General features: G+C 36.2%; 1 protein-coding gene across 8 annotated transcripts in view; it reads left to right on the forward strand.

Moving 5' to 3' along the window:
* Nucleotides 1-16886, forward strand: part of SLC4A10 (solute carrier family 4 member 10) — a 352866-nt gene that overhangs the window by 321839 nt on the left and 14141 nt on the right. For all 8 annotated transcript variants that reach the window (XM_005676049.3, XM_005676051.2, XM_018063730.1 and 5 more), the window contains 4 exons: nt 2806-3057; nt 3961-4029; nt 9858-10031; nt 10744-10866. In XM_005676049.3, coding sequence (XP_005676106.1) covers nt 2806-3057; nt 3961-4029; nt 9858-10031; nt 10744-10866 — 618 coding nt within the window. The remainder of the gene's footprint in view (nt 1-2805; nt 3058-3960; nt 4030-9857; nt 10032-10743; nt 10867-16886) is intronic.

Consider the following 16886-nt stretch of genomic DNA (forward strand, 5'->3'; position numbering starts at 1 on the left):
CTTCTATGCAGAGTACATCATAAGAAACACTGGGCTGGAAGAAGCATGAGCTGGAATCAAGATTGCTGGGAGAAAAAAAAAAAAAGATTGCTGGGAGAAATATCAATAACCTCAGATATGCAGATGACACCACCCTTATGGCAGAAAGTGAAGAGGAACTAAAAAGCCTCTTGATGAAAGTAAAAGAGAAGAGTGAAAAGGTTGGCTTAAAGCTCAACATTCAGAAAACAAAGATCATGGCATCTGGTCCCATCACTTCATGGGAAATAGATGGGGAAACAGTGGAAACAGTGTCAGACTTTATTTTTTAGGGTTCCAATATCACTGCAGATGGTGACTGCAGCCATGCAATTAAAAGATGCTTACTCCTTAGAAGGAAAGTTATGACCAACCTAGATAGGATATTCAAAAGCAGAGACATTACTTTGCCAAAAAAGGTCTGTCTCAGTTCAATTCAGTTCAGTCGCTCAGTCACATCTGACTCTTTGTGACCCCATGAACTGCAGCATGTCAGGCCTCCCTGTTCATCACCAACTCCCAGAGTTCACTCAAACTCACATCCATCAAGTTAGTAATGCCATCCAGCCATCTCATCTTCTGTCGTCCCCTTTTCCTCCTTCCCCCAATCCCTCCCTGCATCAGAGTCTTTTCCAATGAGTCAACTCTTCGCATGAGATGGCCAAAGTACTGGAGTTTCAGCTTCAACATCAATCCTTCCAAAGAACACCCAGGACTGATCTCCTTTAGAATGGACTTGTTGGATCTCCTTGCAGAGAAGACTCTCAAGAGTTCAAAAGCATCAGTTCTTTGGCACTCAGCTTTCTTCACAGTCCAACTCTCACATCCATACATGACCACTGGAAAAACCATAGCCTTGACTAGCTGGACCTTTGTTGGCAAAGTAATGTCTCTGCTTTTGAATATCCTATCTAGGTTGTTCATAACTTTCCTTCCAAGGAGTAAGCGTCTTCTAATTTCATGGCTGCAGTCACCATCTGCACTGATTTTGGAGCCCCCAAAAATAAAGTCTGACACTGTTTCCACTGTTTCCCCATCTATTTCCCATGAAGTGATGGGACCAGATGCCATGATCTTTGTTTTCTGAATGTTGAGCTTTAAGCCAACCTTTTCACTCTTCTCTTTCACTTTCATCAAGAGGCTTTTTAGTTCCTCTTCACTTTCTGCCATAAGGGTGGTGTCATCTGCATATCTGAGGTTATTGATATTTCTCCCGGCAGTCTTGATTCCAGCTTGTGCTTCTTCCAGCCTGTCTAGTCAATGGTTTTTCCTGTGGTCATGTATGGATGTGAGAGTTGGACTGTGAAGAAAGCTGAGCACCAAAGAATTGATGCTTTTAAACTGTGGTGTTGGAGAAGACTCTTGAGAGCCCCTTGGACTTCAAGGAGATCCAACCAGTCTATTCTAAAGGAGATCAGTCCTGGGTGTTCTCTGGAAGGACCGATGCTAAAGCTGAAACTCCAATACTTTGGTCACGTCACACGAAGAGTTGACTCATTGGACAAGACTCTGATGCTGGGAGGGATTGGGGGAAGGAGGAAAAGGGGACAGCAGAGGTTGAGATGGCTGGATGGCATCACCGACTCGATGGGCCTGAGTTTGGGTGACCTCTGGGAGTTGGTGATGGACAGGGAGGCCTGGCATGCTGCAATTCATAGAGTCGCAAAGAGTCAGACACGACTGAGTGACTGAACTGAACTGAACTGAACCTGTCTCCAGAACTTAGACTCTTAACCATCTTATTATATTGCTCTCATGAAGTAGTCATTAAAAGTTGGAATAGAAAACTAGCATTTGTTAACTCTTAGGCTTTACACTGTCAATTTCCTATGGGTGATGGTGACAGCACTGTTCCCCATCTTGTTTGTGTCCTCTAAGGACTCTTAGCCAATCAGTTTCCTCAAGGGAAGAGTCTTCAGTTCTCCACACCTCCGCATGTCCCATGCATCCATTTTTCCTTATTTACATTTCCTGTGTCATTCAAGAGAGCACTCAAGTTTGCAGCATCTGGAAGTCAGTGATGGAGTAGAATCATATAGGGGATAGAAAGCACAAAACTATCATTTAAAGGAGAGGCCAAATTTTTCTAGTGCTGCAAGAGATGAGAACAAGATAGTTCTATGCTAGGATAAAAATGAGTATGTAAAAGGAAGTTTAGCTTCTATGATATTATTTTTCACAATAAAAGTCAACCATTGAGACAAAAAAGGGTAAATGGAAAGGACTTAACAAGAGTTTATCCTTTCAGAGTTCTTAGCAAGAGGGCTTCCTGGATATTGTCAGGAAGTGGTGTCTAGTCACAACCAGGCCATTCTTAGCTCTACTGGGGACACAGTTGTTACTTTGTTTTCTCAGCCTAATGCCTGATATATAATTGATGCTCAATAATTTTTTGTATAAATTAATGATGAAAGACATGAATTACAAATTAACCTGCCCATTTAAGGAACCAAAGTAAAGGGACTGTATTTGATCATGACTTTACCTATTCAGTAAAAATAGAATGGAAACTAGTGTACTAGTAAGCCAGGATTATATCTATTAAAATATGTAGAAGTCACTATAATCATAATTGCAGTAGGAACATCTGTAGCTTTTCTTTAAGTGGATTGTATATTTTGAGACTATTCTCTTTTTATCTTTAATTTATTTTGCATTTCAGAATCAGTTATGTAAGATTCAAAATAGTACCTCTTTTCTCTTCTTTACTGTTCTGTGGTGGTGGTGTCATTGGTATTTATGCCAAATTCAGGTAGAATGAGAATCCTGTTTTCTTTCTCTTAACAGAAAGGTTGTGGGTACCATCTGGATCTGTTAATGGTGGCTGTCATGCTGGGTGTGTGCTCCATCATGGGCCTGCCGTGGTTTGTGGCTGCCACTGTCCTTTCTATCACTCATGTCAACAGCCTGAAACTGGAATCTGAATGTTCAGCTCCAGGAGAACAACCCAAATTTCTTGGCATTCGGGAGCAAAGAGTTACGGGGCTTATGATTTTCATTCTCATGGGCTCATCAGTCTTTATGACTAGTATTCTAAAGGTAATGAAATCTCCCTTTGTGAATTTGAGAGAAGGTAGAATATATATATTATTGTTTAAGAAATTTCATTTGAGTCTAAGCCATCAATTTGTAAATATTGTATGGCATGTGATGAAAGTGATGAATTTTTTTTTTACCATGTTTATATAGCTTCTTACCAAGGGAAATTATGTGCTATATTTTAGAATCCTGAAGTATGTAGAAAATTTAATCTGGCAAAGTAGATTTGATGTATAAATTATTATTGTAATTTCGAAATGGTAATCAAGTTCTGGGAAATAGTCACTCATCTCTGACTAACTTGTGACCTGAGTTTACTGTATGCCTACACAAAAGAAAGCTTCTAATTTCTTGCCAGTGGACAGATATGTTTGAGATTAATATTACTTCATAAAGGGAGAGACATAGAGATGAGCAGCGCCATGATCATGGCCACGTGTACAGTTTCGTATTTTAAATGTTCCATAAAATTACTACATGAACATCGTTATTGGATATACTTTTTTTTATGTTTAAAATAATTGAATTCATTTTAAAGATTTTAATTCATTTTAAATAATTGAATTCATTTAAATTTCCCTAATGTAGCATAATAATGTACTTGATATTTATTGTTTATTACATCATGTGATTTTATTGATTTTGACCTATTAAATATGTCTAATAGACTTATTATTATCCCTTTTTAGATATTGGGAAACTAAGGCACAGAAAGCTTAGGTAACTTACCTGAGGCTATGCAGCTAAAAAGTGCTAGAGCTGGGATTTGAACCTGTCTTCTGACTCTGCCCCATACTTCTAAAATATTTACCTTTCTGTGTTTTTCTTTGGAAGTACAAAAATGTCTCAACCACATTATATTTGAAAATAACCTCTGCCTTTTTTCTAATTGTTCTTTTACAGTTCATTCCTATGCCAGTGCTATATGGAGTGTTTCTTTATATGGGTGCTTCATCACTTAAAGGAATTCAGGTAAATTACTTTATAATAATATAGTAAGTAAAGTATATACAGTAAAGCTGTGATGACATATCTTACGGTCTGTTGATGCAAAGTCACTTGAGAGCTAAGAAAATGTTGTTATCTGAGGAGTAGCTTTCAGTCTACCGTTAAATTTCTTAAAAATTTCTTAAAAATGGTTCATAATCTGAGGGTAATTCTGTTTACTATGAGTATATTGAAACTGTGGGGCTTCCCTGGTGGCTCACACAGTACAGAATCTGCCTGCAGTGTGGGAGACCCAGGTTCAATCCCTGGGTTGGGAAGATCCCCTGGAGACAGGAATGGCTACCCACTCCAGTATTCTGGCCTGGAGAATCCCATGGACAGAGGAGCCTGGCAGGCTACAGTCTATGGGGTTGCAAACAACTGGACATCTGAGTGACTAACACACATACATGTTAAAACTGTAAAAAGTTTATAATCCTTTTAGAAAAGGATATCAGTATATTTAAAACTATATAAAATATTAAAATGTTTTTAATCTTTGATACTGTAATGATGTATGTGGATCAATGACAATAGTAAAAAAAATATATATATACACAAAGATGTTCCTTGTAACACATATTATCAAAATATTGGAAACAATACAATTACTCAACAACAGTAAAATTAAGCAATCTATGGCTAATATAAATTTGATAAATTAATTTGAAATTTATAAATACGATGACCATAAAAATAACACAGTAAAAGTGCTTATGACAAAGTGAAATGTGAGGTGAAAAAGTGGGAAAACAAGTTGTAACTACCACAGGTTTAAGAAACTGTGAGTGTGGGTAGATTAAAAAGGAAGGTGGAGAAAGAAAAAATAGTTGTTAAGGTAATAAGATTCTGGGTGATTTTTGCCTTTTATGTTTGCTTTTCTGTTATTATTGCAATTGTCTTTTTAGAATTATTTTTATAAATTAATAAGGAAAACCTTATAGATTGTTTAATTATTGGTTAAATAGATATAGTTTTCACATTAATTTCCCATTGTTACCTAAAAATTTCTATAAAACTTATTGGCTTAAAACAGTAAACATTTATTATCTCACAGTTTCCGTGGGTCATAAACTTAGAAATATAATAGCTGGGTGATTTTAGCTCAAGATGCCTTATGTGGCTGCTAGCAAGATGTGGACAAGAACTGCAGTCATCTGAAGGCTTGGATAGGACTAGAAGGTGTTTATCCAAGATGGCTTATCCCAACACTGTGGGCAAGAGATGGTAGTGCCTCTCTGCCTATTGATAAGTGGCCTCTCCATCAGACACTTAAGTGTCATCACAACAGAGTGTCATCACACATCACACCCAACGTCCATCCGAATGAGAAATATGAGGCAGAGTGAGGCTGAAGTCACTGTGCCTACTGACAGTCTACAAGGTCGCACATGGTCACTTCCACTTTTCTTATATTTGTTAGAAGCCAGTCATCATGGCCAGTTTGCACACACGAGGAGGGAAATTTAGACTCCATCGCTTGAAGAGAATAATATCAAAGAATTTGTGGACACATTTAAAAAATCCCGCAAGAGGAACTTCCCTAGTGGTACAGTGGATGAGAATCCGCCCGCCAGTGCAGGGGACACTGGTTTGACCCCTGGTTCGGGAAGATTTGACATACCATGGAGCCACTAAGCCCGTGCGCCACAGCTATTGAGCAGCACTCTAGGGCCCCAGGTCACAATTACTGAGCCCGTGTGCCCTAGAGCCCGTGCTCTGCGACGAAGGGTAGCCCCAACTTGCAGCTGGAGGAAACCCGCGTGCAGCAGTGAAGACTCAGAGCAGCCCCAAAATTAAATGAATAAAATTTTAAAACATTTTTTTAAGTGCCACAAGATTATTTTAATTTTTTACTGAGGCTGTTGGCAAATTATTCCTGCTTATGTTATTATAGTGGGTTGAATAGTACCCCTTCCCCGCACATCCACCTGGAATCTCAGAATGTGACCTTATTTGGAAATAAAGTCTTTGCAATAAAATCAGTTATGGATTTCAAGAGGAGCTCACCCTGAATTTAGGATGAACCCTAAATCCAATGACTGGAGTCCTGATAAGAAGATGAGAGGGCACAGAGAGACACAGGGAAGAAAGCCACATAAAGGTCGAGGCAGAGATTGGAATTTTGTCACCACAAGTCAAGGCATATCAGGAACCAACAGAAGCTGGAAGAGGCAAGAAAATTTTCTTCCCTTCAGCCTTCAGACAGAACAAGGCCACACCAAAACCTCGAGTTTGAAATTCTGACCTCTACACCTATGAGAAAATAAATTTCTATTGTTTAAGCCACCAAGTTGTAATCTGTTACAGCAGCACTAGGAAACTAACACAGATTTCTATTTAAAATTTCCTTTGAATAATCTTGTTTTATGACAAGACTGTTGTCATAAATTTTCTTGAAAAAGAGACTAGTTTGAGGATTATTTATTGTATAATTTATTTTTGTTGGCTAAAAGAAAATATAAATTGCCACTTTTTCTTTGACAAGATAGACTCATTACTGTTCAGTGACCTATAAAGGAACAGTCATCTGACTAAATGTTATTAATTTGTCAAATTAACACTTTTTAAGTGGAGCACAGGGTGTTAGATGGTAAACTGGCGCTTTAACAACAGACCACAAGAGAAACAGAAATAGAAGAGTTTATCACTCATAGGTCTTCACAGGAAGGACCTGGCCTTGAGGGGCCACGCGGGGAGGCCAAGACGAAATGGAGAGAGAGAGACAGGACCTAGGGCAGATGCCTTTATTAGGGTCAGTGGGTGGAGCACTCTGGGGTTGCTTGGCTAGGCTGAAACTGGGCTCTTCAGATCGGAAGAGCAGGGTTTGGTGAGCTTTACAGAGGTCTTCTCTAAGCGGTGCATAAGGAGGAGAAGGCAGGGGAGGTTGTTGATCACAAGGCCCATTGGGGAAATTATACTAGGAACTTGTATTTACTTGTGACTCTGCAGGTAGCTATCTAAGGTATGCACTTGCATGAGGGGCTAGGGTAATTTAAGGTCACCGCAGCCTGCTTGATCGGACAAAATGGGTGATGAGGCAGCAGGACCATGGAAGATCTTGTCTAAACTCTCAATGCTGAGGGACAGGCAGTACAGGAACTCTTTCCCTGAGAAAATAATAAATCAGCTTCTGAATGTTTCACTGTTATAACACTTGAGAAGTGTTATGCATTTAATTTTACTCTAACTACATTTAATTTGTTCATTTATAACTTTATATATGAAAAGTATATTTTAAAAGAATTTGTCTGGTAAGACAGATAGGGAAGAGTGCTGAAGAGGTTTTGTTTGTTTGTTTTGCTGGGGGTTTTTTTGCCTTTGGCAAAAGTTCTATGAGTACTAATTTCATCTGTAAGTGAAAAGTATTATTATTAGGCCTCAGGCTCACATAAATACAGCAGCATAATTTTAAGAAATAAAGTAAAATCATTTTGATAGCTTCAACAGATTTTCCCCCCTGATTCCACTCACATGATTTTATTATACCCATGAACTTTGGAACTAAACAAGAATGTCAAATTTTGGAATTATTTGGGGCTGTGAATCTTTCAGATGAAAGTTGAGGAAAATATTATCAAAGACCCAGGAGAAAAGTATAATGAGTTCTAAATAGCACAAATGAAACATCAAATAGGGTCTCACACTAAGAAACAGACTTAGTGAAAATTTTAGTGAGCCCTGAACTCAGGGAGCTGAAATTCCTATTTGGAATATTGTGGCTACCTGGATGGAGAAATGGGATGCTGATATTAGGATAAGATCAAAGGTACATGCAAAACTCAGAATACATTTATCATGACTATCATTAGGTACTTGAGTAGTAATAATTAAAAATGTGCAGAATATCAGCAGTTCAAGAAACATGTTAATTCGTTACCCCGTTTGTTCGAAGAATCTTGTATATTACCTGTTTGGCAATATTAAGAAATTTATCTAGGTTTCTTATTGTGCAACATGACAGGAAAAACAGAACATAGTGTTCTTATGAACGCTGTTTCTGTACTCAGATATATAACTACATTTATATTCATTCCAGCACTTTAAGGATCCAAAGTAAAGCAAATGTGCCATTTAAGCAATAACAATGGAATCACCCACACACTGAAGTACAGTTATGCAATAACATAACTTCACACATGGAGAAATGGTAGCTGGGGAAAAAATTAGTTCTATAGAAATTGAAACATTCATTTATAGCCCTGAGGATTTAACTTTATTTTTTTCCCTATTCCTGTCTCCATCATGCACTGAGTTTTATTTATTTAATGACGTGTAATTTTAAGAGATATTTAGGAGTTAGAGATAAAAAGACCCAGTGAAATATTTATGGACAATATAGAGAAGAACAGACCAGGAACTAATTCAGCACTTAGTACTCTGCATAGGTTTTCAACAAATTTTTTGGAAGGTATAAATGAATATAACTAAATAAATGGACACTGGATGGACTCAACTATGTGTGATTCTGGTTTAGATGCCCCAGGGAAGGTCATGCTGTGCCATGAGACAGGTAAAAACAGAAGGAAAGTGTTGAACTGGGGATATGAGAAGGTGTCATCATGTAAAACATGATGTATGACACTACACTGACACTTATTTGACTCTATGGGCATTTTTGTTCCTTGGTGTATTCGAGTAATTTTGGAAAATTTGATGAAGATTGCTTACAATATTCTCATATAAATTAGCTAAGGACTAAATCTAATGTTACTCTTGAAACACATAGGAGATATTCCATGGTATGAAATAGAACTGACAGTGATTGAAACTGTCATATTCTAAATCATCACTTCTTGTTGGAAACCTTGAAAACTGTAAAATTTGGCCTGAGAAAAATTAAACAAAATGATCTGCATAAAACAAAGCTAACATGCAGTACATTTTGTTAAGTAAAATATGATTGAAGATTTCAGATTCTTGTGGACATTTAATCTATAAAATTTGAATTGAGAAAATTAACTTTGATGGATAAAAATGTCAAAGCTATTAAAATAATATCTAGTCCAAAAATAAAGTACTGTCTTTATGATAAAGTTTAAACAGAAATAACCTTGATCCAGATGAAAATAATGTTAATAAGATACAATTGAAAATATATATAAATGATTTGACAGTGTAGTAGAGGAAACTGATCAATAAATTAAACTGTTAAAATGTGCTCTTTATTAATTATTAATACTTTATTAATAATAATTCATCTAGGTTAAAACTTTATGGCCAAGGTATTTGTATTTTTAGAAACAGCACCAAAACCTTTTATGGGGATGAAAGTGACAAGGTCAAAAAAGCAGAGTCAAAATAAGGAGGTACATGCTAAACAGCAGCTGCATGTGAGGTTAGAGCTCAAGACAGAAAGAGCTGCAGTAGAGACTGAGGGCTGAGAATCTAGCAAGTATGTGAACGTTGAAACAGTGGGTATGGATGAAATATTCAGTAAAGAAGGGTGTAGGGAACCCCAGTACTTAAAGGACAAATAAAGGAAGAAATTGACATGTGATGATGAAGACGAGGGTGCTGATTCTGTTTTGTCTCAAGGCTATACTCTCTGAGGGAGCAATGTTTAGCATTGGCATCAGTGTTATTAAACTCTTCTAAATTATAACCTGTATCCACATTTGAGAAAATATGGGACATTATAAAACTGAAGTTGTGGTATTTCAGAAAGCACACTTAACAATCCCATAGTCCTGATGCCCCAATGTCAATGTAAGTGTGATCTAGATGTACCATATATTGGACTATATTATACATTTACTTGTCCTACTTTTATTGTTGTCTGTAGAAAGCAATTTAGTCTGTTTATCTTTTAGTTCTTTGATAGAATAAAGCTCTTCTGGATGCCTGCAAAACATCAACCAGATTTTATATATCTAAGGCATGTGCCACTTCGAAAAGTCCATCTCTTCACAGTTATTCAGATGAGTTGCCTCGGCCTTTTGTGGATAATAAAAGTTTCACGAGCTGCTATTGTCTTTCCCATGATGGTATGACACTTCTAAGTCAGCTCTTTTTCTCCCTCTGATTTTCTGCTCTCACTAAAAATCCATGAACAAATTGGAACAATAGAATAATTTTGAACAGTTATTGGAAACCTTGGTATAAACTTTAGCCACTAAAACTAGTAATTAAAATTGGGTTTTAGATTATATATGAATTTCAGTGATTCATACTAGTTTTATCTCTATCATTCTGAACATTAGTTTCAATTAATTAAAGTTGGGTGGAAAATGTAAAGTTTCACAATTTAACTTTAAAGATATACTAGCAAATCTGAAAAGTTAAGGAAACTTTAAAAATTAAATTTTATTAAATATTTTAGATGAGTTTCAAATATTTCAAAGCTAAAGTATTAGAATTTGAATGACTGAATGATTAAAATATTATCAGCATAGTTATTAAAGGTTTAATATTCTTAAAGTGTTTTTAAGGAAACGGTCAAAAATATAGTTTTTTCATTGCTTCTTTAAATGCCTCCTATAATGGGTAAAATCATAGCCATTATTCTGGAGATGTGGTAAGAAAAGAAATTGAAGGAAGCAAAAGTTAGATAATATCTATTATATACACATATATCAAAATTTCACTTTAATATCAGACCTAATTGTAGTTGACTTGTTTCTACCAAAAAACAAAACAAATCTTAATCTCCCATTTATATTTTTTCCTTGTTTTAAAATCTTTTATTATTTCCTTCAGGTGTTAGCTCTGGTATTTGTAAGAAAATTGATGGACTTTTTGTTTACCAAACGGGAACTCAGCTGGTTGGATGATTTAATGCCTGAGAGTAAGAAAAAGAAACTAGAAGATGCTGAAAAAGAAGTAAGTCAGAGCAAAATCAATATCTTATAAAGAAAAAGCAACACGTGCACAGTAACAGCTCTGCAAAATAAATTATTGTGTTTGTCTTTAGTGATTACTAAGAAGCACAGGTGGACTACTATGAAAGATGAGTGTATCAAATCATAAAGCTGAAACTTGAACAGAGAGAGCACGTACCTTATATGAGCAAACTCTAGTGAAATATGCAAATACTTTGTACTTCATTATCCTTTGAATTATAAGGTTTATTTTTCTGATTTCTCCCCTTAGGATGGCAGAAACTTGCTGATCCTTAACTGTTTCCAAATTGTGATCAAACAGTGATTGCTTTTTGGTTGAATATGTGAGAAGAAAAAAAAGAGACATTATTACTGTTGATATTTTCCTAGGGAACGAAGTTTTAATCAAAAGATTGTAATTCTAGTTAAAGATAAAATTAGTTATTCTTGAAATATATGGAAATGTTTAATAGGAAAGCATGTTGCTCTGATTTGCTTTCATCACTTCGTGGCCTTTTGGTTAGATCAAGTGTGATTTTCTTTCAAAGTGCTTTCAGTTCAGTTCAATCACTCAGTTGTGTCTGACTCTTTGCAACCCCATGAACCGCAGCACTCCAGGCCTCCCTGTCCATCACCAACTCCCGGAGTTCACCCAAACTCATATCCATTGAATCAGTGATGCCATCCAACCATCTCATCCTCTGTCATCGCCTTCTCCTCCTGCCCTCAACCTTTCAAAGTGCTTAGGACTGAGTAAATATTGTTTGAGAAACTTTGGGGATTTTATTACTTTCACAAACTACTGATTTATCCTATTGTGTTTTACATGTTAAAACAATTTGTTTTAAGTTTTATGACATTTAAAATTCATGTATAAATCTGGATCTATTTTGAAGGCTAGTAGTCATAATATTTTTAAAGTATTGCAAAGAGTATAAATGAAAAATAAATGACCAGTGTATCATTTAGCAGAATGACTGAGTCCATAAGTTATAAATCAGAAGAACAAAATTTCTGTGTAACTGGAAATGAATTTGAAAGAAAATACTTAGTGAGACTTGTGCATTATTCCCTCCATTTTTTCTTCTACAAAGCGTTCAGTAAATGTATTTAGTTTCCTCTCTGTGGTATATTTTCTCAAGCCATGGGCATATTCCTCTTTCTTCTGGGGAGTTTGTTTGCAAACATTTCAATGGTCTTAGGTTTTACTTAACCATTAGATGAGTCCAGATTAGGCCATGAAGTCTAATGGGATTTCTGCTCAGATGTTTCTACAAACATCTCTACATAATATGTGACTGTCTGGCATTTCTTCACGTTTCCATGGTGAAAAGATTGTCCTATATGTTGTAGAAGGCATACTTTGAATTATACTTCTGGCCATACTAAGGGAATGGCAAATCACTCCAGTATTCTTGCCTCAAGAACCTCATGAACTGTATGAAAATTAATACTGATATAATGTTGAAAATGTCAATATAAAGTTATCAAGCTTCTTTATTTTTCTAGGGTTGATATACTCATATTTAAGTATGAGAAATGTTTTTTTAAATAGTGCTTTAACTGTTTTTCTGTTTTTTCTAAGCTTTAACTACTTTTCTAAGTTTATACTCTCATTTAAGTGTGAGAGATATTTTAATAGTGCTTTAACTAGGATATTTGGATAATCTGTATATGATTTTAGGGCTTTATTAAAGGTTTGCAGTCCTCCTCAGGTACTATTCAAGAAAAATGCAACAGAATTTGGTATAAAATAAATGTAAATAAAGTGAACATGAGTATAGAAATATTAAAGGCTTAAACTATTCATATTTGACATAATTAAAATTTATTTTGGTTGAAAATAATTTCTAAGAAGTTTCAAATTCTAAGGAAGACAACTTTGAATACAAAACTCATTGACCACAAGGTTTTCCTTAGATTCCCTGATAATGAGAATGTTAAGTATTCTGATGCAGTAACTTGTAAATGTAATTTTGCCTTATTTTCCTGTTTTGATTTCCTGTCAAATGTCTTTACTATTTCTGTAGGAATCAGCTAGCAACAGCCCTAGGCATACAATCATATCTTCTACAGCATTCATGTTATGCCATATCCATACCATGGAGTATTCTTGCCCTTCTACTTTGTAAAAAGAAAAATACCATGTATATATCATTGTTATCATCTTTCAGTCACTAAGCCGTGTCCTACTCTTTGCAGCCCCATGAACTGCAGCATTCCAGGCTCCTCTGTTCTCCACTATCTCCTGAAGTTTGCTTAGATTTGTGTTCATCAAGTTGATGATGCTATCTAACCATCTCATTCTCTGCCACCCCATTCTCCTTTTGTCTTCAGTACTTGCCAGCATTAGACTCTTTTCCAGTGAGCTGGCTCTTCGCATCAGATGACCAAAATATTGGAGTTTCAGCTTCAGCATCAGTCCCTCCAATGAATATTCAGGGTTGATTTCCTTTAGGATTGACTGGCTTGATCCATATGAATAGTATATGCAATATATTATGCTTAATATTTCTTCCCTTTTTTCATTCAAAGAAAGTTTCATATTCTTCCTTTATATGTCTGTGAAATAGGAGAAAGCAAATTTGACAGTAATCATAAATGTATTAGAATATGCTATTTCCATTGCTGAGAACCATTCACATAGCTGCATATGTATGGTACTCATATGTATGTGTGCCATATGTCCATTTTGGAATTTAGTAACTTCAGATAGGCAGAGAAGCTATGGAATGAGCTTCTAATCTTTTTACATTATAGACTCATTATATACCAATGGTTATTGACTGTTTTATGATGTAGATAAAGAATTTAGAAGTAATATTACTAAATCTTCTAAGTATTTTCTAAAAGGATTCAAAAAGAGGTAAAGGATTTATTGAGGAAAAGTTACAGCTGTATCCTTCAGTTCAGAGTATGAGAAAAACTAAAGGAAAATGCCTTACAATACATCAGGTAGGTTTACAGACCTTTAAATTCTCCATTAGATTAATACGATATACTTTAATGTGATCCTCAGTACTTATAAAGAAACAAGTAAACCAATAATACAGTCATGAAATAATCCATAGTAGGACATTAAAATATAGTTCTGACCAGTGCAACAAAAGATAATTCTACATTTGACAACTGGAGAAAGAAAGTATAATTTAAAGATATTAACTTTCTAAGCTGGAATTAGTATTAAAAGAATATGATCAGTATAGAGAGTAGGAAGATTTAAGAAAGATTATACTGAAACTCAGAGAGGGCAATGGCAACGCACTCCAGTACTCTTGCCTGGAAAATCCCATGGACTGAGGAGCCTGGTGGGCTGCAGTCCATGGGGTCGCTGGGAGTTGGGCACGGCTGAGTGACTTCACTTTCACTTTTCACTTTCATGCATTGGAGAAGGAAATGGCAACCCACCCCAGTGTTCTTGCCTGGAGAATCCCAGGGACAGCAGAGCCTGGTGGGCTGCCATCTATGGGATCGCACAGAGTTGGACACGACTGAAGCGACTTAGCAGCAGCAGCTTACTGAAACTAAAATTCTGGTTGATTTTCTACTTGGTAACCCAGATTTCGATATTTCATTTGCTTGAGGCTTATGGACTCCACTGAAGAGTATGATCTTACTGTAGCATCTTATACCAAGGCCCAGTCTTCCAGGAAAAGACTGGAGAAGACATTTACATGAATGTGGTAAATGAACAAGTTCTACCCAAAATGTTGCGTTTCTGCAATTACTTAGATTAATTGAGTAACTCTGATTGTGATCCGGAAAGATGGTAAAGAGCAGAAATGTCTCAGTTCACTGAGATTTGAATTTTAAGTAGACTCACCTCTTGTCCTTTTGATGATAGTTACAAGCTTGTACTTTTATCTTTCGGGGCTTTACTATCAGTAGCCCACTTCTGGTCTTATGGCATTGAGAAAACATTAGTTTGACCTTAAAATTCAATAATGAGTTAAGCAGAATAAATAGCTACACAGGCCAGTCCAAGGTCGCAGAGCTTCTGTTCCAAATTTTCATGTACTTCATGCATATGCATATGCATATGGTTCAGTTTTTAGAAAGAAAGGATTATAATCAGGATAGAAATGAATATTGGAACCCTGACATTTTGCACATTGCTCTGTGTAAAGGGAAGACTGCAGAATCAAATTCTGGATGTCCAAATGTGCTCAGAGTACCAACACACTTTACTTCCTACTTCAGTATTCTCTAGGACATTGTACACATTTGACAAAAGGGCTGCTGATAAAGCAGAAAGCCCCCCAGAATGTTTGCTCCTTGGTGAGGGAGGAGGAGGAGGTTAATGTTAGATAAATCCTAGAAATTCAGCTCTGCTCAGTGATCATGATATTGACATCTCTTGGTTTGTGGGAGGTTCACTCCAACATATAGGCTATGGTGAAGAAAAGGAGGGGTGCAAGTGGGACTTACGATCTGTCTGAAACAGGCTCGTGAGCAAGGCCAAGATTATACATATTAGAGAGCATATCTTATGCTAAGAAAGATCAGCATCAGTTGTGGATTTAGGAAGCATGGCCTAATTATTGTACAGGCAAATCTTACTTCTAGTTGAATCTCAGAGCAAGGCAAGCATATTATTCTTCCTCAAGCAGTGGTTTTCAAAGTGTGGTCCTAGGATCTCTGTGGTATCAGCCAACACCTGTCAACTTGTCATAAATCTGAATTCTTGGACCCTACTCCAGAGCTACTGAATCAAAACTCTGGATATGGGCCCAGAAATCTGTGTTAACAAGACCTCCAGGTGATTCTCATGAGTTCTGAAATTTGAGGTATGACCTTTCCTAAACCCCCAAGCTCTGTATCACCAGAATATAGTCCTCTAAATCCAGAGTTACTCTGTCAGAATTTTTTAATTTTATAATAATTTTGATAAGTCAATTAAAGAAACTGAATCAAATATGCTGATGAAAAACGTATGTTGCATCCATCTGTTTATATGAATTCTATATGGACTACTCCTCCCCCCACCCATTTTTTTCTTTTCAGTTTTCATCGTTCAAGTGAGTAGTTGTATGTATTGGCTCTTCTGCATATTGGAAGTCTTAAGGAATATCTCTTATAATATTTTATGGTTTACAAATAATTATAGGGGTGTGCATGTATGTTTGTATGTTTGCATGTGATGTTTGTAGCATTATCTATCCTATTAGTAATTGAGGAAGGAGATGCTCAGGCACTTCATGCATTCTGTTGCATTTCATGTTCTCTTGCATGAAATTGAAGGGGTTGAACTTGATTTCTGAATTCCCTTCCATTTTTTAATATCTAAGAATTCTAAAATTGCTGAATGTTTTCTCTAATACTCTGGACACCTTTGTGAACATTGGCTCTGTGCTGCTGCTGTTTGTACTTTGAGCTGTTTTAGGGCTCCTCCAGAGATACAGATTTTACATGAAAAATGGATACAGTAGTATGCTATCTGTTTCACTAAAGGTAGAGCATTTATTAGGTATCATAATATATGAATTGTATTTTTTACACTATCACAAACCATAGTTCAGATTCATGATCTAACTTTAAATGTAAACCCTTCATCAAAACACACCACAATTTACCTCTGATTTTGTTTTCCTTTTCTACTTAGCACAGGCCTTTCGCCCCAGCCAGGCTAGCTGTTCGTTATTGTGAAAACATGTCTTATTTATTCCTACCGTTTATTACCTTGTTTCTTCCTACTTAAATTTCTCCCTTTCTATTACCAAACTGATCAAATGAGACTGGCCCAGATACCACTGCCTCTTGTTCTGTTCTTCTTACAGTGATCCTTCTTGTCCTCTAAGAGTAAGGTTTATGACTCTCTTTTCATTGTACGCCCAGTACCTAGCATACAACCTGTCATGAGAAATGTATTTGCTTATTGGATTCATGAATAGCTCCTGGATTATTCTTTTTATTCACTGTGTGCTTAGCACATGATACATACCCAGTAAATGTTTGAGTGCTGTTGAAGAGATTCATTTTTACGCCTCTATATTTCTGCTTTTTACTGGGTATAGAATCAAC

Source organism: Capra hircus, chromosome 2, assembly GCF_001704415.2.
Source record: "Capra hircus breed San Clemente chromosome 2, ASM170441v1, whole genome shotgun sequence".
In the NCBI taxonomy this organism is placed as follows: domain Eukaryota; kingdom Metazoa; phylum Chordata; class Mammalia; order Artiodactyla; family Bovidae; genus Capra; species Capra hircus.